This window comes from Acinonyx jubatus, chromosome B1, assembly GCF_027475565.1.
Source record: "Acinonyx jubatus isolate Ajub_Pintada_27869175 chromosome B1, VMU_Ajub_asm_v1.0, whole genome shotgun sequence".
In the NCBI taxonomy this organism is placed as follows: domain Eukaryota; kingdom Metazoa; phylum Chordata; class Mammalia; order Carnivora; family Felidae; genus Acinonyx; species Acinonyx jubatus.
In genome coordinates, this window is record NC_069382.1 from 2,634,398 (window position 1) to 2,657,171 (window position 22,774).

The window sequence follows — 22,774 nt, forward strand, 5'->3', positions numbered from 1 at the left end:
GCTCTTATCATACAGAATTAAACTTACAGTCAGGCGGTTAATATTAGTATTTGTCTGGCATCACCATTCTGTACGTTCAGATTATCCAAGTCCTCTACATTTAAGTTTTAAGCAAAAATGTTGAAGTAAAAGAGTACTTTAATTGTAAATATAAGCTATTAATACTATTTTCATAAAATGTACTTTTCGTTATGATTTCTATGTGATGATGAAGCTAGTAATTTATATATAGTAGCTTAGTCTAGTAACACTTCATTGGATTGATAAAATACATTGGGAGTATAATATCCTAATATAATCTTTTCCTTTTTTGACCTAATATTAATGGGTATTAAAGTAAAAAAAAACATGATTTAGATAATTTTATTGAGAAAACATATCTGGAAAATCTCCTTCTCTAATCTATGGCATTAATTAAATCATTTCTTTAACATCTTTTTATAGTGTCTACTGTACTTCAGATAATTTCCTAGGTACTGGAAATATAAAATTAATTGATCTCAGTCCTGGCTCACCAGGAGCTCACAATCTGTACAGAAAGACAAATAATATACAGCAGTGAACATCTTACATTTTAATGGGACATCCATTCAATACACACATATTAAACACTTAATTTATAATATATTTCACAAGATACTAAATCCTATTTCAGTATACAGGCAGAGCCTTGCCCTTTAGGGCCGACAGTTTAATTGGAAGTGTTCCTACTACATCACCAAGTGCTTAAGAAGAACAGAATACACACACATTCTAGGAGGCAGCTGGAAGAGTTCACCAAGCTGGAGTCTTATGTCCTTCGTCAGGACTTCTGGGAAAACAGGATGCTAGTACAGGGCAACCCATTTATAGGCAGCCACACAGTATGAAATATGGCTGCTTCTAAATGAGCCACCTGTACTTTCCAAGGGGTGCACAGGTGACCGCAAGTAACACGCCATGCTTGATTGTGGATGCTTCTTTCGGTTTTACGAGTAAAAACAAACATACATACATACATATACACATTTATACGAAGGGATATCCAGAAGTACAATGAAACAAGTTCAACCAACCATATATCACATTTAATTGACTACATAAAATGCAATTTGATTATTTTCAGAATATATTCCCTAATAGAATGGTAGCTTTTACATTTCTTATTTGCAGATTAAGAAGTAACTTCCTCTCTGAAAAATACTGTTTTCCACAGTGGGGTTGGGGTAGAGTTAGGAATAATATGTCTAAAAAAAACCTCAAGCATATTTTTATTTTAAATTCTGAAATTCACTAATTGCTTAAAATAACTTGACTATTCCAAGAATCTGATTCACTATTGTTGATTTCCTTAAAATTTAGCTGTGGGAGTTTGCAATCCTGAAGAATCTTCATGGCCAAATACGAAGTTCAGAAGGAATGAAAACGCTAACAATTCACACTTAAATAATTTGATATCAAAACAGGGAAGAAGTTAAAGGTAGACTGAACACAGATTTCACTAGCTCGAGAAAATAAATATCAATACATAGAACCAAGACAAAGTGGCAAGTCAAAGTCTTCTACCAATATATTTATCAAAAATACCACAATTAAAATATATTTTGATCATATTACAACTGCATGTTTTTAAACCCCAAGACACAGTTTCAGCAATGTTTTAAGAAACTTGAGCATTCCTACATAATTCAATTACGTAATTATCTTAAAAAAATTTTTTTTAATCTTCATTTTTGAGAGAGAGACAGGCCGTGAGCAGGGGAGGGGCAGAGAAAGAGGGAGGCACAGAATCTGAAGCAGGATCCAGGCTCTGAGCTGTCAGCACAGAGCCCGACACGGGGCTCAAACCCACGAAGTGTGAGATCATGACCTGAGCTGAAGTTGTACTCTTAATCGACTGAGCCCCCCAGGCAACCCAAACTATGTAACTATTTTTAATGATAGAAAATTTTCAGATTTTTTTTTTTGCCATATTGCTTATGAAAGTCTTGATCCGTGAAATGAAAATGGTGGGGAGAGTGGGGAACAGGAAAATAGGAACACATCAGTGAGTTATTTTTAAAACCATCATTTCTTGATAGTATGGAATTTTTAGCATATAATATTAATTCCCATGGTCTAAAACTTGATGTTTATATTTGCATATTATCTGCATATGGGAATATCATGATTAACAATGCATTTACTTTTTATTGTACTTTAATAGAGAACTATAAGTTGTGGTTAATTTATTGTTTTACCCCATGGATCTCATGGTCTTCTTTCCACTTAGGAACAAAATAAATAGACGGGGCACTGATTCCAGATGCTTATTTCCATAAAGGTGATCATGAAAAGGAAGGGAGCATGGTACGGGTACCTACAGAACACATACTGTGCCATGCAATGCATTAGGCAGTTCTGTCCAGGACATCCCTTTTAACCCTGCAAATAATCTTAGAGAATGATTAATTACAGGATCCTAAGTAGGACAGACTGGAGAGTTTTGTTAGAGCCCAAGTAAATGGAGGTGCCCCAGACAAAGTCAGCTTCCTTGTAGAAACACGCAAGCCTGGCAGTTTAATGCACACAAGATTAAGGTGACAATTCTTGATACAGAGTTAGTTCCCCTTGGAGTGGCCCCTCACCTTCCCCTACTTGGTCCTGAGAGGAACGCCTCCCAAAGTTGGCCGTGTTCACCCTGGGCTCCTTCAGGCATTCTTGACAGGGCTACGAGGACTACCCAAGACACATCCTGATCAACTAGATAGGACTGTCTCTTCTTACTTGCTACCAAAGATTCACTCGATTTGGCCAAGAGAATTGTACTACATAACGAAAGAAGAGCATTTTGGAAAGTCCCATGGGGGCCTTAATTCTTCTTTGCTCATAAAATAACTGTTACACTTTCTTTTCCCCGGAAAGGTTGTCCCCATTGGATCAAGAGACGTGCCAAATTTACATGCAACCAAATGAACCTCACACTGATCTTCAAGAGATTATCCTGGAGGCAACTAGGGACATGAGTCCTGGTTCTGCGAACACGGCTCTTTCCTCTCCTCAGTCTGTGTATCTGATTCTTGGCAAAAGGAAAAAAAAGAAAAGTGTGAGGAAAGCAAAGGTGCCCATGGGAACGTGTAAACACCCCGAGTGGAAGAAGTAGAATGGTTGGAAACAGAACGATGCCCAAGGGAAGAGCTGCTGAGAACACCCTAAGCAGAAGGCCAGGGGCCCAGGGGCACAAGGACTCACAGGAGATGGGAAATGAGGGACAACTGAGCTCTTCCAAACGATGTCCAGACTAAGTCCATTCTCAAGTTCACTTTCCTTTACCTCGTCCCACTTCTGTTTCCAAGTGATAAATATGGATGGTAATGCCTCTTTCTTCCTGCCCCTATGTTACAGAGATTTTTATAAGAAAAAGTAAAAGATTTAACGGAACACACTGAACTCTTCCTAAGTAAACTTTGTATAAATATAAGGGATTACCAACAACACTCGGATTTTTTGCTGCTGTTAGTATTCATATGTTGTTATCTATATTATTCTACAACAAATAAATACAAAGTTATTGTCAAACCATATGCCAGAACGCACCCCCTCAAGCAATGTAGCCAGGCCATCAATTCCCAAGAAGCGACAGCCACAACCAGACCACTGCTGGCTTATCACGGCTTTAGGGGGTAAGGATACCGTTCCTCATTTTCCACATCTCATTCTTCCAAAGAATTTCCGCGCGAGTGACCGCCATCCATCAGCCTAATTGTGACTTGCAAGAGCCAGCCGGGGCTCACTCAGCTTACTTCTGAGACCTTAGTAACAGGAACCACCTAACTGGAGACCTGCGTGCAGATACAACACTTACTCACTCAGAGCTTTTACACACGTCCTGTGAAGGTGTATGATAAACACCACGAAGAGTTCATCTGCATTTAAGTTTTTGTTTTTCTTTTTTTGTTACTTGAATTGAGTACTTCACTTTGTTTTGCATTTGGGTCTTCCTTTCCAGTGTGTGCTAGGGCGTTTCCTGGCCGGATCATTCTTGAAACCCAGGTGAGACTCATTCCTGTCACCATTCTGTCACCACCGCCTGCCCCCTGTATCCAGAGTAACTGCCTGACTGCATTGCTCATGTCTTCCAAATCATACCTGTCCTTTAAGACCAAATCCAGCCCATTCCTGTTAAGGCTCCCCTACCTAGTTCTCCTGAGTCCTCTGTCCTTCTTGAGTTTCTTATGAATCCTACTGCAAAATGTGTGACCATTGGTGTGCCACAAGTTATTTATTCTTCTTCGTCTTCCTGTGTGTAGTTTATTATTCCATCTAAAAACTTGCTCCTTGAAGACAGGGATGGGATAGTGAGTACTCTGTTTAGCACATTATCTAAGGAAGTTCAGAAGTGGGAATAGAAACACCCTAATGTATTCATGTTACTGAGTTTCATTGGTGGTTATATTAATTCCAACTTGTCAGTGACTGCTTTTAATTCAAATAAACTGTTAAGCTTCTAAAGATTTCCAAGTATTATTAAAATCAGGAAAATCACTGCTTATCTTTTGAGTATTCATACTAATTTTTTTTAAAAAATTGGGAAGATTTAAAAGTAATATTCAATCAGAAATATCCATCCAGCTAATGAAGATTAAAAATGGGTACAACAATATTACTTAACCAACTTTGAATGGAAGACACAGAGGCTCCTGTTCTTCCATAAGCTGACTTTCCAAAGAGGGGGTCCCATCACATACTCAAGTGGAAATATGTAATAACACATTTATATAATGAAATGGGTATTTCATAGATTTATTTCCATGGGATTATTGTATGAAATGCAATCAGAAGTCTTCAGCATTATGGACATAAAATGGTGTTATTTTGGTCACAGTGGATTCAGGTTGATGATGCTCAAATGACCGATGACAGATATTTCAAGCATTTTTGATAGCCTGAAAACTGAACAGGTTTTGAGTACAAGTAGAAGATTTTCATTCATTTCCTGATGAATTATTTGTTCATTTGTACTTTTCATCAGAACCAATCTATTCTTTTAGATGTGGGAATTCATCTTTTACATGAAAAAAAATCAGTTTCATGATTAAACATTCAAATTAATAAAGAAATAATAAACATGAATGAGCAATTTCTTAGCAATTATTTCGATTACCGTGCAGGGGCACAGATCAGTAATTACCTCTTCCAAAAGTTCCAATTCATACAGGTCTTATTTCATACTGATGTGTGCTAACTACCTCTGGAAATTTCCACAAGAGACAGCTCTTCTGTGAACATATCTGCTACCTCTTGGATTTTATTATTTGGCTCCTCAACTGATATTTTACTGACCAAGATGTAAAATGTATCAGATTTCAATAAATTAACCAAAGATGTAGAGAATCCTCTGGATACCTGACTCCAGATGGGTTTGCATTACGGTCAGACCTCACGACTGGAGCCTACAGGCCATGCGGCCAGGTGGGTCCATCAGCTGTGGACTAAGCCTAACACCACCTAACCCTCACCCCCACACTCTGCCACGGAGGCAATGTTCCTGTTCAACCTATTTGCTATTTGGTAAAGGAAATAGGTTTCTGATTAATGATAAACTCTTATCTTAAGAAATCCTAGGGTTCGCAAATAAGTCCCCTGTTTTTATTATAGAGCTTAACAGTACTGACACCTGCATCATCATCCAGAACTCAGCCTGCAGCCACATTTCCTTCCTTTTATCTCATTTAACAAGTCAACTCATCAAAGCCCTATAAATAAAGAGATTTTTAAAGATCTGTTTACATCTTACCTCCATCACCTTGCTCTTATTGGCATTACCTCAGAATTAGATTACACAACATCTAATGGGCAAATTCTAACTTCATTCACATCTCCCATCTATGCTACATATGGAAGCAAGATTAAAAACCTAATACCAAGCACCGAGGGATGTCAAGACCCTATTATCCAAAAATGACATCTAAACCTCTTCTACTACAAATCGACCATCCCCGATTCCCCAAGTCAGTAAATAACACCCCTGGAGCCCACCGACCCTGGAGTCACCTTGGGCTCCTGCTTATTTCATACCCCACACACAAGCTGTCACTTATCCAATTGTTTTAGGGAGTTAAAAGGTAGACTTTGTTGAAATCATCACAAGAAAAAGTTTATATCCCTTTGAACAGTAAAAATAGCTTTTGATTGATCCCAATGTTGTAGAATTTCAGAACTAGGACTGTCCAAAAACAACGACTTATTTACAGAAGAAAAGTATGTGCTGCGATATGACAGATCACACAGCTGACAGGTGACACAGCTAAGACACTCAGTCCTAGTTTCCGGACACACAGGCGGGTGTATTCCTTCGGCCTGAATTTCACCAGTAAGTTAAATCACTTGACCATGTGTATACACTCTTACATTTGCTAAAGAGTGCTGGTAACTGGATCATTCCAGAGTCTTTGCCAATTTCAAGCTGAAATTTCAAATTTTTTCACATCCTCACCTAAGAGTTTAGTTTTGTTATTTAACAGGGGATTATGCTCATATCACTGTTTGCTGAAATGTTTACTTTGTTAAAAAAATGAAAAAAAAAAGACTCATTTAATTATCTGGTAGAGATCCAAACAGCCTGCGAATGTCTTAATGTCAAAATTCATTAAAGTGGAGAAAAATAAAAATTTAAAAATAAAAAATAAAAAGGGAACTTTTGGAAAAGGTAATTACTGATCTTTTCCCCTGCACAATAAAAAATAAAAATTTCTTATGGCGTTTTTTTCTCCTTACAGAATTATTGCAAATGCCATAATACATGCAAGAAAAATCAAAATCAGAGATGAACTGACTTGTGATTCTAAATTACCCAACACTGCCTTTCTGACACGGCAGAGAAGTCTCTGTGAATCTCTTCCTCCCACGAGTGACCTTTTGCAAAAACAATGTATCCATGACTTTGACCAATACAATAGTGATTACTTTTTATTTCCCTTAAAGAAGAACGGAGCAAAAATTCCGTCATCACTCTTGCCATAAAATGCTAGATTTTATTGCATTTGGTGATATCATCTGTCAGCCTCCATTTATTTCTCTCTCAAGTCATATGCTTTTAGTTTAATCCTTTAAATTATTTATGTCACCCTTCTGGAGGCTCTTTCTTCTTTTTCAAGGTACTGATGGTTAGCAGTATGTCTGTCCGTTCCAAAATATGAATATACATAGCTGTGTGTGTCAACTGGCAAGCTGTCACAAAATAGAAGGAATAATGAAGTATAAAACAAAAATGCAATTCACAAAACTAAATCTCTGGGGAAATCCTGTAAAGCTAAGTAGAAACTAGTGCAGGGGCACCTGGGTGGCTCCGTTAGCTGAGCATCTGACCGGTTCAGGTCATGATCTCACAGTTCATGAGTTCGAGCCACACGTCGGGCTCTGTGCTGACAGCTCGGAGCCTGAATCCTGCTTTGGATTCTGTGTCTCTCTCTCTCTCTCTGCCCCTTCACCGCTCAGGCTCTGTCTCTCTCTGTCTCAAAAATAAATAAAAACATTAAAAAAAATTTTTTTTAAAGAAACTAGTGCAGACCAACATGCACGTGGAACTTTATAGGATCCGGAGGACTGCGACGTAGGTCACCAGGGTGACCTACGATCCTAATTAGGCAATTCTCATGTTGTCACAGAAGTGAAGCATAGGAAGGTTTCACTAGAGCTTTTTTAAACACTGTAAATGCTTATATTTTAGTCTTTATGATGCTGTGCATGTCAGTAAGGGAGCAAGATGATGAAACATCCAATTAGAAGGCCAGGGACACAGATTCCACAGCCACCTCTAGCTCTCATTTGTGTCTGACATTGAGTAAATCAATTATGCGTCACCTCGTGCCACTGTCCTTTCTTAACATGGTCCTGATCATACTTTGCCCTTTCCTCTCTCTGAGAAATGATGACGATTTATGTCCGGTTTCAGGACAGCCTCACCTTGAGCCACCCTACGGTGGGAGGGGTTTCTGTTTCACAGTGTGGCACTTACACAAACACTCCTCTGCACACCCCTTTCTTAGAAATGCCATCGCATTTGGCTCCAGTACTTTCTTCCTGATGTCTTACAGTAATTAAACAGCTATCTTGATTTTCATCTAAAAGTGTACACGCCAGAATAAAATTTTCTAATGCAAACCAAGAATTATACACTGGGATGGTGGACTGGGGACTGGTTTTTCATATGGCATTCCCAGAGATGCGAATACCTTTCCTCTTTATAATATGCCCATCTTGTTTTACAGTAAATACAGAGTTCCTTCCAGGAACTTTCTAGCAGCCTGCCTCTATTGTATCTGAATTACACGGACAGTTTTTTCCATTGTGACATTTCCATTGAAAGTCATTCTATTTTGAAGGATGTATTATATACAATATGTTTCTCTGGGTTTTCTTGTAGAAGCAGAGTAAAAATGCAATCTTCTGAATTCTCACCAGAAGGTGTAAGCTTATAAAAAAAAAGTATGGGCATGTCTTGATATATTGATAGAAAAGGTTTCCAATGATGCAATTACATAAGCATAGAGTTCTGGGCTTGTCACACTACTGACATTACAATTTTCTCTCCTTGTAACACTATCCTTTTTATAGCAAAACAAATTGAGTATGGAATTTAATTTTTCACTGAATATACACTTTTAAAAAACATATTAGTTGGAAGCCTATTAGAAATAAGCTTTTATCCCCCTCTTTTTTCACAGCTGAGAGTCACTGTGTTGCACTTGATAAGAATTCACGGCAGAATTGTTTCAACAGTGATGCCCAAACTAAAATAAATCTAACATAAAAATAATGAAGTTAGAGATATATGGCTCATTTTTCTGGGAATAGACTTAAACACATGAGCGTGCAGAGATAATTTTTAGATTAAAACAAAAAGAAACTGTCAGACTTAAATGTTTAGGGCTTTCTAATTGTTTTTTTCTTTTAAGCAGGTTGTAAGACAAGTACATTTTGTGGTTGGAGCCAGGTTCTACTTTTCCTTTCTCTGTGCCTTCGACCCTTCCGTGCACCACACACACTTCTACTAGGCTTCTGTGGAAATTCACCTGCACCCAAATCCTTTACCGGGGTCGCTTTAACCCTCGTGACCCCGAAAGACAGACTGAAGTCACAGACAGGTGCATGCTTTGGAGATTTGGGGGCCTAAAAACCAAAACCCAGGGGCACCTGGCTGGATCAGTCAGTTACGTGGCCAACTCTCAGCTCAGGTCATGATCCCACAGTTTGTGGGATCGAGCCCCACGTCAGTCTGCGCTGACAGTGTGGAGCCTGCTTCCAATTCTCTCTCTCTCTCTCTCTCTCTCTCAAAATAAATAAGTGAAATAAATAAAAATCATGAAAAAAACAACACTGAATCCATGACAGTACAGAAAGTGACTCTGTGACTTGTATTGTTTGCAACTAGAGATCCATAACTATTAACCCAAACATATCCTGGAAATTTGAAAGTTCACGGAAACAATCAAATTGTCTGTTTCCTCTTTTTAAACGTCTACTTACATCTGCAAGTGAGTGCACACACACAAACACACTGTTTTTGAAAACGGAATTATCTGAAAAAGAATTAAAGAACAAAATTCCTAAAGAGGAAACTGTGACGGACAGACCTGAATGTGACCCCAGGACCCCGCCAGTGCCTGACACTGATGCCCACGAAATCCTCTCCCCTTCCAGAGCGTGGGCCAGATCTGCAGCAAGGTGAGAGAAAGCTGCAGCCCAATGGAGGCCCCAGATCTGGTGATTCTGAGTTAGTTGAAACGGAGATGATCCTGGGTGCACCTGACTCGATCACATGATCAGATGAAAGCCCCCAAAGAAGGCCTGGGCCCCCAAGACAGAGGCCTCTCCTGCTGGTCAGAGAGACCAGCAGTGCCCCAGAACCCCAGGAGCTTGGCCTCGTCCTGCTACCGGAAGGAAATGAGTTCTGCCCACAGCCACGGGAAATGAAGCAGGGACACCGGCTTTGGGTGAGACCGACTGGATCACGGCCTCGGGAGACCCTGAGAGGACCCAACTGAGCCAGGCCCCGTCTCCCCACCCCCCGGGAACTGTGAGTGATAAAGTGTTTTAGGTCTCTAACGCTTGTGGTAATTTGTTACACAGCAGTAGAAAACCAGTGCACAAAATAACTGCCTATTGCTTTGAAACACCATTACACTATTACCCACCAGTTACCGTAGGGAGAACAAATCACGCTTATTACATTTTCCAGCAGTTTTATCTGTTGGATTAATGGCTATTTGAGAATAAACCTGTGCTCCATACGCCTTTTTTTAAATGTTTAGTTATTTTTGAGAGAGAGAGAGAGAGAGAGAGAGAGAGAGAGAGAGCAAGCAGGGAAGGGGCAGAGAGAGAGGGAGACACAGAATCTGAAGCAGGCTCCAGGCTCTGAGCTGTCAGCACAGAGCCTGACGCGGGGCTCGAACCCACAAACTGCTAGATCATGACCTGAGTCGAAGTAAGATGCTCAACTGACGGAGCCACCCAGGCACCCCTTCCTTGGCACAATTTTAATCTTAATGGAAACAGAAGAAAAATCTGCCAGTGTTAGTGTGGGTTTATGTGTGAGCTGGTTATTTTCTCCACCTCTTCCATGCTGACCTTGGCTGCAGCACAATTATAAATTCTTTTACAAAGTACTCATTGAAGGAAACATCACTTTGACATGATTTTCTAGGCTATGCTACACACCATAGAGACCGAGGATGTGGTGAATGCTGTTGAAGTGAACTCCAAAATAAGAGCACTTACACACATGCAACCAACAGTGTTTGGTAACTTTGTGAATACCTTTATTATTTATAAAATTAGATTCTAGACCTTATACTCAAGAACGGCCATTTAACTTATACAGATCTTCCAAAATACAGTGGTAAAAAAAAAAAATGGAATCAGTTATGAAGGGAACACAGCATTGTGCATGTGACTCTCCTTCAGTCATGGAGGTAAACTCAGAAGAATCTCTATTAGAAATGGAAAAGAAAAGAAAAAAAGAAATGGGCAGGTCTCAGCAGACACACATACACACACACACACACACACACAGACACGAACCATGTGCGGTGATGGCTGTGTTAACCTTCATGTGGGGATCATTTCACATTACTTGTGATGTATCAGTTCACCACCCTAAACTTACAAAATGCTGCCAATGAGAACCCAATAAAGCTGGGGAAATGCCTTTACTCTTCTCCTTGTCACACACGCTGCATCCTATCCAGACTCCCATATCCGTCATGTCATGAGCACGAAGGTCGCGTCCATCTCCTCACATTTCCCTCAAGTCTGCCTCATTCTGCACCAACCTAGGTCAGCTCAGGTGATCGTCACCTACTAAGTGACTGTGGAGGTTACCTGCTGTTGCTGAAGGTAAGGCTCTGCCTCCTGAGAACCTCACATTTTACTGGTGTGAAAGCAAAAGGTGTACAGACAAACCATTAGAGGTTTGGGAGACATATAAGAAAGAGCAGACAATTCTGTTTCAGGAAGCTGGACAGCAAGGCAGCTTGTGTGCAGGAACGAGCATTTAAACTTAATCTAGAGGAAAGAAGAAAGGGATCTAGCAGGAAGGAAAGAAAATTCTGGAGGTTTGTACTGTGATTCCGGCTTTCAATGATCTCTCATTCTTCTGGAAAATTCTGTGTGTGTGTGTGTGGGTGTGTCTTAAAATATAAGAATCACATACTATCATCAATGGACTATAGTTTATTTGGAGAAAAATAAAAAAATATAAATAAAAGAAGAATGTATTAAGAGCCAAAAATCACAATGTAGTAAGGGTCAAAACTATCAGTCAGTGTGAATCAGGGCCATGAACTGACTCCTACAACAATAGCTTCAGATCCATTCCAGAGTTGAGGGTATAAATATTTAGTCACATTTGTATCAACCTGTGTTTCACAAGTCCTACATGTGACTATCGTGAGACATTTATTTTATTTTATTTTTTTAATTTTTTTTAAATGTTTATTTATTTTTGAGACAGAGAGAGACAGAGCATGAACAGGGGAGGGGCAGAGAGAGAAGAAGACACAGAATCTGAAACAGGCTCCAGGCTCTGAGCTGTCAGCACAGAGCCCGACGCGGGGCTCGAACTCACGGACCGCGAGATCATGACCTGAGCCGAAGTCAGCCGCCCAACCGACTGAGCCACCCAGGCGCCCCATAAGACATTTATTAATAACAGGAAGCCTGGCTTTGCCTACTCTGACTCAATATAGTACTAAACATTCAGTATACAGGCAATACCTGTACAGTTGTTGGTTAATCAGAAAATGGATCCAATAAGACAGCCCAGAGATGTGTGTCCAAACTACAGTTATTTTACTAAAACCCCCAGGTAGAGAATTTCTGTTGAGTTGCCACAGAGGGCTCGTTTGGTTCTCTCTACTGAAATAACTAAGAGTACACAATCCAGAAAGCCTGTTTCAGATCCAAATCCTCCCATATGTCCTGCGGTAAAGTGGGTCTGGAGAGCGACTATTCTGGGAACATTCTCGTGAAACTCTAAAAGAGGTTAAACATATTTTTTAAAGAATTCTGAATTCAATACAGGATTTTTTTTTTAATTTCTATGCTACTTTTCTATAAAAGTAGTTGCTGAAATATTTAGATATACTTTTCTATAAAAGTAGTTGCTGAAATATTTAGAAAACACAGCAATCCACTGCCAATGTACCTTTTCCTGATACTTGAAGAACTTTGCAATCACCAGGAGAAAGCAAACAAAAATGCTTAAGTTAGATAAGGTGAAATTCTTATTGCCCTGAGAGGGCTCTGTGGAATCTTAGAGCTTCCTGGAATACAGCTTAAATAACAATGATATATAATCTAAGCTTTTTGTCTTACAGACCAGGCATCTGTCCAAGGTGCTGAAGATAATAAAAAATGAACACCCATGGTCCCTGATCTCAAAGACCTTATGGGTCATGTTTCCATTTGACACACTTATAGAATTGGAAGACTATGATTTGTTACGAAAAGAAACAAATCTGTAGGGGCGCCTGTGTGGCTCAGTAGGTTAAGCAACCAACTCTTGATCTCGGCTCCAGTCATGATCTCATGGTTCCTGGGATCGAGCCCCGAGTTGGGCTCTGGGCTGAACATGGAGCCTGTTTCAGATTCTCTCTCTCTTCCCCCCTTTTTATTCCTCCCCCCTACTCTCTCTCCCTCTCAAAACAAAGAAATAAACTTTAAAAAAAGAAAATAAACAAATCTCTAATAAAAAGGAGTGTTTTATAATAGAGGTAACTTTATTTCAGTTGCATATTGCCCTAACCTACTACTCACAAACCAGCGGCTGCTTAATATAATGCGTTTACCCCACGTTGTCCCCAAGATACCCGACTTCTCTTCCTCACCAATGCCTTTACATGTATAAGTATCAGACAATACGTGTGTTAGTCAACAAGGCGGGACCATCTAAAGGCTGTGAAATTCAGCTCATCCTCAGTTCTGGGCTTCAGTTAAGAGACCTGAATTGGGGTCCTGGCTGGACCACTTCCGGATGTGAAAGCTTCAGCAAGCCACTCAAGGATGTGGAGACTCAGTTTCTAATTTGTGAATGAGAGTAAAAGGAGCTCTTTAGCAGGACACAAAATTACCAAGATGGCAAAATCAGGTGTGCGAGAGTATGCTGTAGATATTAAAGGAGATTCAAATATTATTTGTATCCACTTCAAAAACGTTAGGGTGTTTAATAAGCTATATATTTACTTTCTGTTGACATTTCTGATCCACTGGTGTGTGCAGATTAATTATGGAACTGAAACATTTAAATATGAATGTTTCCTTAAGTGATGCAATTAACTATCAAGAGGCAATTACAAAAGTCTTTTGAAGTTAGTTGAAAGTGTCTTTACTTAGTCTTAAGCTTTAATAACTTGCTCAAAACATTTTATAACATTCATCATTTCCAAGCCATCTTTTAGGGATGAGTATTCGATTCCGGTATTCGATCACATTGTGGGAGCTTGGGATTTTTTTAAATTAATTACTTGGTGTTTAAAGCTAAAACTTTAATGTGAAGCTAATATTATTTTGATTATATAGCCATCAGCACCATCAATTCTATATTACAGATGCATTTTCCCATCTGGCCATGTGTTCTAGCTCTAGGACAACCTCACAAGTGGAAATTGCACCCAGGGAGCATCTGTGTTTTTGTAGGTGAAGGCAAAGAGGGAAAACAGGCAGAAAAGATAATTATTCCCATCAACTAGGTTATACTAAGAGCTAAATACCAATCATTGAAATGTTTCTTCTCAGAAACTCAGAAAGTTCGTGCTGTTATGTAATGAAAAAAAAAATCTGTGTGATTAGAGTGCCCATAAACAGATCCACAGATTCAAGTTTCTCAGAGTTACCCAGAGAAACAGCTGGGCGAGATGGGGGGGGGGGCGGTGTGCAGCAAAAGGTCCTCAAGCTATGCTGGATACCATGGAGAAATGTGGGGTTACACCAGCCACGCAGCATCTAACGGAGGCTGACGATAGAACAATGAAGCGACCCTTCTTGATGTGACAAGGTGGACATTATACACAAATGAAGCCCACAACTTCTAATCTCAGCCCAGTCACGTGATTTTAGGACATGATGGCCCTTCTTAACTGCAATTTGGGAAGTAAGCGGGAGTCAGAATTCTGGAAACAGTCAAGGGACCCCATCGTTGGTGACAGGTCCAGTTAGCTTGAAGTTCCAAAAGGCAGGCACTTGCTGCTGGATATCTTTTGCACGACCATGAGAATGTAGGAACACAAGTTCACAAATCAAGAATCACTCCAGGCCACGTAGAGAGAAAACAGGTAGCAGAAACTTGGGTTGGGAAAGCAGCGCGATGTGAAATAGAACCAGATACATTCTCTATGAAGTAGACGGGAAAGGGTGCACGTGAGCTTAGTCACCTCCACACTTGGAGTGGTACTGAGGATCGAGGACACGGAAATGCACAGGGGAGACAGGGAAACACACAGCCCAATGCTTTCTTGCCCTTGCTGACAAACCGTAGCGGGACGCACCGTTTGTCAGACGAGCTGAGGCGACGACTGGACTGGAGGAACACGCCAGGTGTGCATGGAGATACCCTTTATTTACAATAAACCCTCAGGTTTACCTAGGGAGTTTTCCAACCGTTTTCTTTCTCAAGTATCCAACGTCCTCTAAGACTAATATGACACGTGTAACAGCTAGGAAGTGGGGGTGAATGCAAGTGGGAATAAAACAAAATCTATGAACATACTGATGGAAAACCCAAAGTGGAAGAAAGAAAGAGGTTGCAAGGGTGTCCATCTTAGTCTGAAGCAAAGCCAAAGGGCTTTACAAGAAGCCTTTGAATCCTGCTTCAGAGGGCCATTCTGAAGAGTCAAACTCTAGTTACAAAAAACTATAATTATGAATTGGTTTTATAATGCCCCTGCTACTAATTTATTGTGCATGCAATATAATCAATATACTTGCTGTTTACTAAATCTCGTAAATGGTTATTTTCGTAATAACGAAAAATTGGTTTTCTAGTGTCAGCTACTCTATTTCTGTTTTTGCTCACCAAGTCTTGCAGGCCTTTCCCTGTAATTTTGCCCACCAAGGGGGATTTTAGGCAATTAATCTTCCTTTGAGGCACCTGGATTAGTTCTGTGTCTGGGATAATTATTATCATTTCCAGGCCTTCATTTGCTTATCTGTCAAATAAAGAAATCAATCTTGATGATCACTAATACACTTTCACGCTAAAAAATCCAAAATTTTATATTTTTTGGCATGGCTTTTGGTGTAATAAAGATTTTTAATCAGCAGATGAGTGAAAGATTGGACTATCTGGTACATTTCATTGATTACTTAATTTTCACTATTTATCCACACCAAAGTAGCTCATGTTTTACCTTACTTGTTTGGAAGTATAAGTGGTAGAAATAACAGTGATCATACTGCAAATAACTCTTTTAGAAAGCACAGTCTCTTTTCCTTCTTTATTTTATATACTTCTTTCTCTTCTTCATTTTCATCTTTAAAAATATTTTTTGGGGGCCCCTGCGTGCCTCAGTCAGTTGAGCGTCCGACTTCAGCTTAGGTCATGATCTCACAGTGTGTGAGTTCGAGCCCCATGTCAGGCTCTGTGTTGACAGCTCGGAGCCTGGAACCTGCTTCAGATTCTGTCTCTCTCTCTCTCTCTCTCTCTCTCTCAAAAATAAATAACCATTAAAAAAATATTTTTTGTACTTTGATTGACATTAATCAGGGGGCACTACAGGACTCTGTTTAAAACTGTAGGTCCGTGATCACAGCCTGACTCCACCAGCCCATACACCTGGTATCTTCACAGCAAATCCTGAAATGCTTTGTGTTTAGTTTTCTTATTAGGACATTAGTGGTGCTAAGAAAGAGCTTAGTACGTGGGGTTGTTTTATTTCATGACATTTATATGTAGTATATGTGACTAAATTACACACATGTAACTGACATTCTGTAATATACAGATTCTAATATTTATATATGTAGATATAATAGTAAAGTACTGATGTAGGGTAGACATTCAAAGTTAGTGCTATGAATTACACCAAACATTCATTCTAAATTTTTCATATGCACAAATATGAATCTTTGTCAATGCATACTATATTATAATCAGAATTTATTAAGCTCAGAAGCTCTTAAAAGTCATGAGTGTTTCTTTTCAGGTACAGTCATTTTCTTATGAAAATATTAATGCATCTAAGAAAATAAATTTCAAACTATCACTTCTGGCAATGTGTCTAAATTAAGAATTAAATATTAATTCAGAACACAGTAGGGAGACCAGAGAAAAAAATGAGTATTTAAAATGTATTAGCTAAGCAAAAAAAAAAAAAAAATCATCAGCTAGGTATTAGATGAACCCCGAGATTTAAAAAAACAAACAAACCTGAAATGATGACGTCATATGCTACTTACTCGTATAGGTGAGCTGGAAACCCTGGTCGGTTTCAGAGCCGTTGGTGTTGAATTCCAGCCACAGGTGATTGGAAGTGCTGTTGAGGACCAGCCCCATGAGCTCATTCTTAGTGAAGGACCCCAACGGGCGCGATGAACTGTCTTTTCCATCATACACCTAAACAGAAGTCACAGCGTGAATCCCCAGTTACTTAATTCTGTTTGCACGTTAGCAATTTTAACATGACATTCAAATCTTCCAACACATGACCTCGTGCAGTACTTGAAAAACATATACAGTTTACTGAAAGTTGAATGTTTAACCCTGTGAAGCAGCCTTGTTTCTTTAGGTTGTATCCTTACCATCAACACGAAAGACACGAGATTCCACCTGTGGTCAGCTCATTCTACATGGATCACTTTGGGAGTCCTTCCCTTGTTTACTTAAAATTAAATACATCTTTATTTGCATTTCCAAGTTCCATTATTTCCCTTTCTCCCCCTCCCTCAGAATGCACTTCCCAAGGTTGAAGGGGTGTACACAATTTTAGCCACGGCGTCATCTGTGAACTATCATGCAAGTATTCGGACATCCCTCCTACCTGAATGTAATACAAGACAAGATGTGGAAATCTTGTCACATTTTGCAGCCTTTGAGGTTGAGGGGACTTTAGTCTTGAATGAGTTGTGATGAAAGAATCCCATCATGTAATGACATCAGAGACACATGCTGTCTTCCTCTAGAACACTTTGTATTTGACTTTACCTTCCTAGGTGGTCGTAAAGCATGGGTGTTTAAAACGAATATTTGGAAGGCAAGTAGACACGTTTCGTTTTGTGTAGATGTTAGAGGTAAGGGAGAGGGGTCATTCGGGGTTGTGTCCCCAACTTTCACTGAGGGAGACCACCCTGGGAGTGGATGAGTGCCAGTCACATTTCCTAAGTGGGGATTGGGTCGAACAATTTAGGGCACAGGCATGTGGGATAGCTCACAGGAACCTTTCATGCTAATGCCAGAATAGACTGGATTTGCATTCAGGAATGACTGACTGTTGAGGCCCCCCAACAGCCCTAGTAAAGTGTCCAGAACAGAATGCACAGTGGCAAAGGATAATCTGTTTGCCTCTTTGAACTATTGGAATGGTTCACAGCAAGGAGCCACTGGTATGGATAAGGGTTTTAAGAAAGAAAGAATGAATGTGTATTACATTGGAAAACATCCAGTTTTTCTTGATTAAAAAAAAAATCTTGGGGCGCCTGGGTGGCTCAGTCGGTTGGGCGTCTGACTTCGGCTCAGGTCACGATCTCGCTGTCCGTGAGTTCGAGCCCCGCTTCGGGCTCTGGGCTGATGGCTCAGAGCCTGGAGCCTGCTTCCGATTCTGTGTCTCCCTCTCTCTCTGCCCCTCCCCTGTTCATGCTCTGTCTCTCTCTGTCTCAAAAATAAATAAAACGTTAAAAAAAAATTTAAAAAAAATTTTAGTTAAATAAAGGTCATGAAAGTCCTCAGTAGATTTGTCCAATCTGTTCACTTCCCCACTATTTTCCTTCTCACATGGATTAATTCTTACTTTTCTTCTCTCAACTCCCTTCTAATAAGCGTACAGAATGTATACCTTGCTTGACAGACTTACACATGTATACACACTCCTAAAAGATAAGAGCACATTTGGGAAAATTAATTTTATGGCTCATTATTTTACTGCTTTCCAATTAGGTAAGTATGTGTGAGAGGAGTAGAATCAAATACACTACAACTCCTCACTAAAAGCCAGTAAGAGGCTATCGTGGAAAAATCATCCCTTGACTCAACGTGTGGATTCATCAGACATGGTGTGTCTGCAACACCAGAGTGTAATGAGTTTTAAGTCCAGAGGAATCTGGGTCAGAAAGAAGATGTCCAGACCTTGCGAGAAAGGTCTCGTCTCACGGCATATACCACACGATTCTCTGTAAGTTACAGAAACCCATAGAGATGAGGGGCATAAAAGTAAGGAAACAGTCACGTAAGCTCGATCCTGAGAGTTCTGGAGCACTGTCAATAGCCACCTCCACTGGCCTTGACGGGACGCTTCCCACACATCAACTACATCATCTGGACAGCATCCAGTTCCCAGGATCCTCAAAGCTACAACCACTCAAAATGAATCACCGCAACGCTGAATTATGGGCTTCTCCCAGACCATAATTCTGTCCTGTCTACACCGCAGGCAATGAGCTCTGCGCTTGGCAGAGCTTGGCATGTGAGGAGGAAGAAGTCATGCACCACGTGGAGCATCATCCTGTCAGCTCCCTCAAGTTACAAATCTGGATTCAAGTTTTCTGTGGACCACAAACGACTACCCAGATGGTATCAGAAGTCAGAAGACTTGATTTTTAATTCCACTGAAATTCGGAACAAGCCACAGCAGTTCAGCATAACACCTCTTGGTCACACGCCCTCGTCTAGCTGCTGCCAGGATCCAGGTGTTCCTTTTTGGTACTGGAGAAAGGCTCCCCGAGTCCTGTTACTGCAAGGCTGAACTCTGTGCAGCACAAATGGTCCTCTGATTTTGAATTTAACCCATGCCCTCCGCCCAGAGCGGGATGGCCGAGTGAGCAGGTGGCCGCCGGTTAGGAGACGTCACGCAGCATCCTGAGTGGCAGGGTGGGGGGTGCTGAGGGGAGGGGGTGTTTCCCAGTTTTACAGAGCTATACCCAAAGGTCCGTTTCCAAAATTAACTCTGCGTTCCATATATATTCCTTTCATGACATTTCTTTCAAGCTCTATTTCTCTTACAGGTTTTATTTTTCCCATTTGATGTGAGAAAACATGTTTTTATACATGCAAATCCATGCACAAAACTTTGGTCTTTCTCACTGGATCCTACTATGTACGAAGGAATGACGTGAATAGCATTTAAAGCTAAAAATAAGAGAATCCCACTTGAAAAGTTTTTGACAAGGAGATATGTATTAGCATAGCCAATAAAAAAGACATGCTTGCAAAACATTCAGGCATTTCAGATGACTGACAGTTTCTCTGCAATTAAGTGAGGTAAGCATGAGTTTTTATTTGCTTTTTGTTATAATCAACAACTTTAAACTACGTACAATCACAAATGAACATTATTCACTTCTTCTGTAGCAATATTTATTAGTGTACATTTTATGCGGTATCTCTAATCACTCACCTACACCAAGCATGGTTAATTGTTACTTACAAGTTTTCTCTGAAGGCTTAGTGACTTCTAAATTTGAGGTTATCAGAGAATTCAGAAAATGGTTCCTTACGATGCAACTTTAATTTTTTTTTTTTTACATCGGTGAGAACATATTAGTTTCCTGCCTGAAAATCACTTCTTAACGACAGAGCTTCATGATGTCAGCATGAGGTTTTGAAAGACTATTACAATAGAAGAACAATGACATAAACCTGGTCTTCTCAACAATGACATTGAAATAGTCAAGGCCGGACTTAGGAGGGAGTAAGGCACTTTAGGCTTTCAGTGCCTCTGAAGTGTGAACATTAACAGCTAATGAGGTCAGGGTGGGGATCCTGGAGGGACCCCTCTTTAACCTTGTGCAAATGGATGACAACCGGGAAGTCAGTGATGGTTCCCTCTCGACTGGCTCTTTGCATCTTTTCCCGGTGTTGGCAGCTCAGGGCGTGTGGACTCTCCTGAATGTGAGATGCGTCAATGTGTGAGTCCATGTAGATGTAAATGTCACTGGAAAACCCTAGAACTTCACAAGGAATGAGAAGAGAGATGTCTCCCTCCTGCCACAAATGAGCTGTGTCCCCTGGACCGGGTGCTCACTCCTCACTGGACCGAGCAGGGAGACAGGTTGGGTGGTGTCGGCCATTAGTCTGATCCCCCTCTTTGCATGCCCTCGCTCTCCAGATGTCCCTCCCTGGCCCCTAGATCCTCGAAGAGTTACAGGAGAGGTGGGAATTGCAGTGGAAACATTAGGGATTATGGGGGCATTTCCAGCTAGAGCTGGGTCTCATAGACCAGTGCAGGCCTTGACTTTTCCTGGAATCCATTTCTGCTGGGGTTTTTTTTGTTTTTTGTTTTTCCTGGAGTCCACCTACAGGGTGGTGGTGTGCTGGGTCCCTCACCCCAGAGCATTTCCCCGAGGCTCTGGTGCTCTGTATTGTCTGATGCACAGAACCCTAGTTTCTGGTCCTATTCCAAGAATGTCCCTGAGTCCCATGAACACAGCTCAGACTCGCCCACTGAAATTCTGTCTTGTCTGGCATGGCCTCTCCACATGAGCTCTGCTCTATGGTCTGGTGATAGCGGCTGGGCTTGCTTCCACTAGCACATCAAAATCTTTCTCACTCTGAATGTCGGGACCACATCTAGTCATTGAGAATGACTATTCAAAGCGTGGCTTTGGGGGCCCACTAGCTTTAATAATCACGCGTGCTCAGCGCAATCCTGGACACATCCACCGACAGTGTATTATTTAAATCTCAAAACATCTCTCGAAGATGGGCATCATCATGTGTTTTCACACATAAGGAAGCTAAACCTCAAAAATGCTGAATAATCTGCCCAAGACACACAACGGATGTTAGATCCAAGACTGCAGACTAAGATAGATCACAGTCTACACTCACGCCACTAAGGAACATGGCTACATTCCCCCTTCTCAAACCAATTGGCCAAGTAAGTTGGAAAAAATATGTCCATCTAAATATGTGTATGTGTGTGTGTGTGTGTGGATGGACAGATATTTAATTTGCGCCTTGAGAAGAGACGGAGTCACATAACAGAAGATTCTTCTTACCTTCAGAATGTCTCCTTCAAACAGCTGGAAGGTCCGTGCTCTGAGATGGATCCCCTTGCCAGCTTCTGTTTCTATCTTATAGATACACTCGTGGTTATTATCGTAATTTGATGGGAAATTTGGGGACAACAATGTTCCTTCATTTCCTTTGACACTTGCTCCGCATTCAGCTAAAATAAATAGGACATTAAAAAAGAAAGAATTGAAAAGTGGAATTACTGATTTTAACACATAAAAATTCTACAATCATGACGGCCCTCTCCTCTCTCAATGTATGTTTCTAATTAACATATTGGTTTTGTAGATTGGTGGGGTTTTTTTTTTTGTTTTTTTTTTTTTTACTGTTTACCAGCTGGACAGGAAATATTCTCTATTCATTCATTTTCAAGATTTCTTGTCTGTTTTCAGAGTACCTCTTACTCCACAGAAGCACAAAGAGATCTCGAACAAAATCGCTACACCCAAGCACACTGGCTGTGTCAAGGAGCAGTCATATCCCTCCCCAGGCCTCATTTCTACTTCACGAAACGTCCCTGCCAATGCCACTGTGACAGCTCTGTGGTACTTACATTGATATTTTGTGGCATCGACCCGAACACATTTAAAGGGGATCTAAAGATAAATAAAACCACTCAGCAGCCCACCAGTGTCACAGCACCGAGCCTGTCTGTGTTCCATCTCGGGACAAAAGAACATTCAGTGGAGGTCAATGTTATTTTCTTCTGCCCTTCTCCTGAAGAAAGCAGAGGTAATTCACTTCTAGATCCAAATTTGCATAAAAGAGTATTTAATCAGGGTAAAAAATAAAAATAAATTTGGTCTTCACATTATGTCAACTCAGACAGAGTCACTTAACCTCTCAGCTCACCTTAAAAACAAACGGTTAGCCAAAAGACCACAGCTTTAAAACCCTGTAAGTCCCAAATCACCACAAAACAATAGAGGCGCCGTGTGTGTGTGTGTGTGTGTGTGTGTGTGTGTGTGTGTGTGTGTGTGTGACAAGAGAGCCCCACCGGATTCTGCACCAAATAATTTATTGGCCACACTGTGTGGCAAGTGCAGTGATTTTTAAAAACTCAACAAAATAAGTATGAGTCTGAAGAACAATGGT

The 22,774-nt window shown here is 40.5% G+C and overlaps 1 protein-coding gene across 3 annotated transcripts in view; it reads right to left on the minus strand.

The window, feature by feature from the left end:
• Positions 1-22,774, minus strand: part of CSMD1 (CUB and Sushi multiple domains 1) — a 1,996,605-nt gene that overhangs the window by 325,082 nt on the left and 1,648,749 nt on the right. For all 3 annotated transcript variants that reach the window (XM_027049973.2, XM_027049974.2, XM_053217751.1), the window contains 2 exons: positions 21,664-21,833; positions 16,912-17,068 (listed from right to left, as the gene is read on the minus strand). In XM_027049973.2, coding sequence (XP_026905774.1) covers positions 16,912-17,068; positions 21,664-21,833 — 327 coding nt within the window. The remainder of the gene's footprint in view (positions 1-16,911; positions 17,069-21,663; positions 21,834-22,774) is intronic.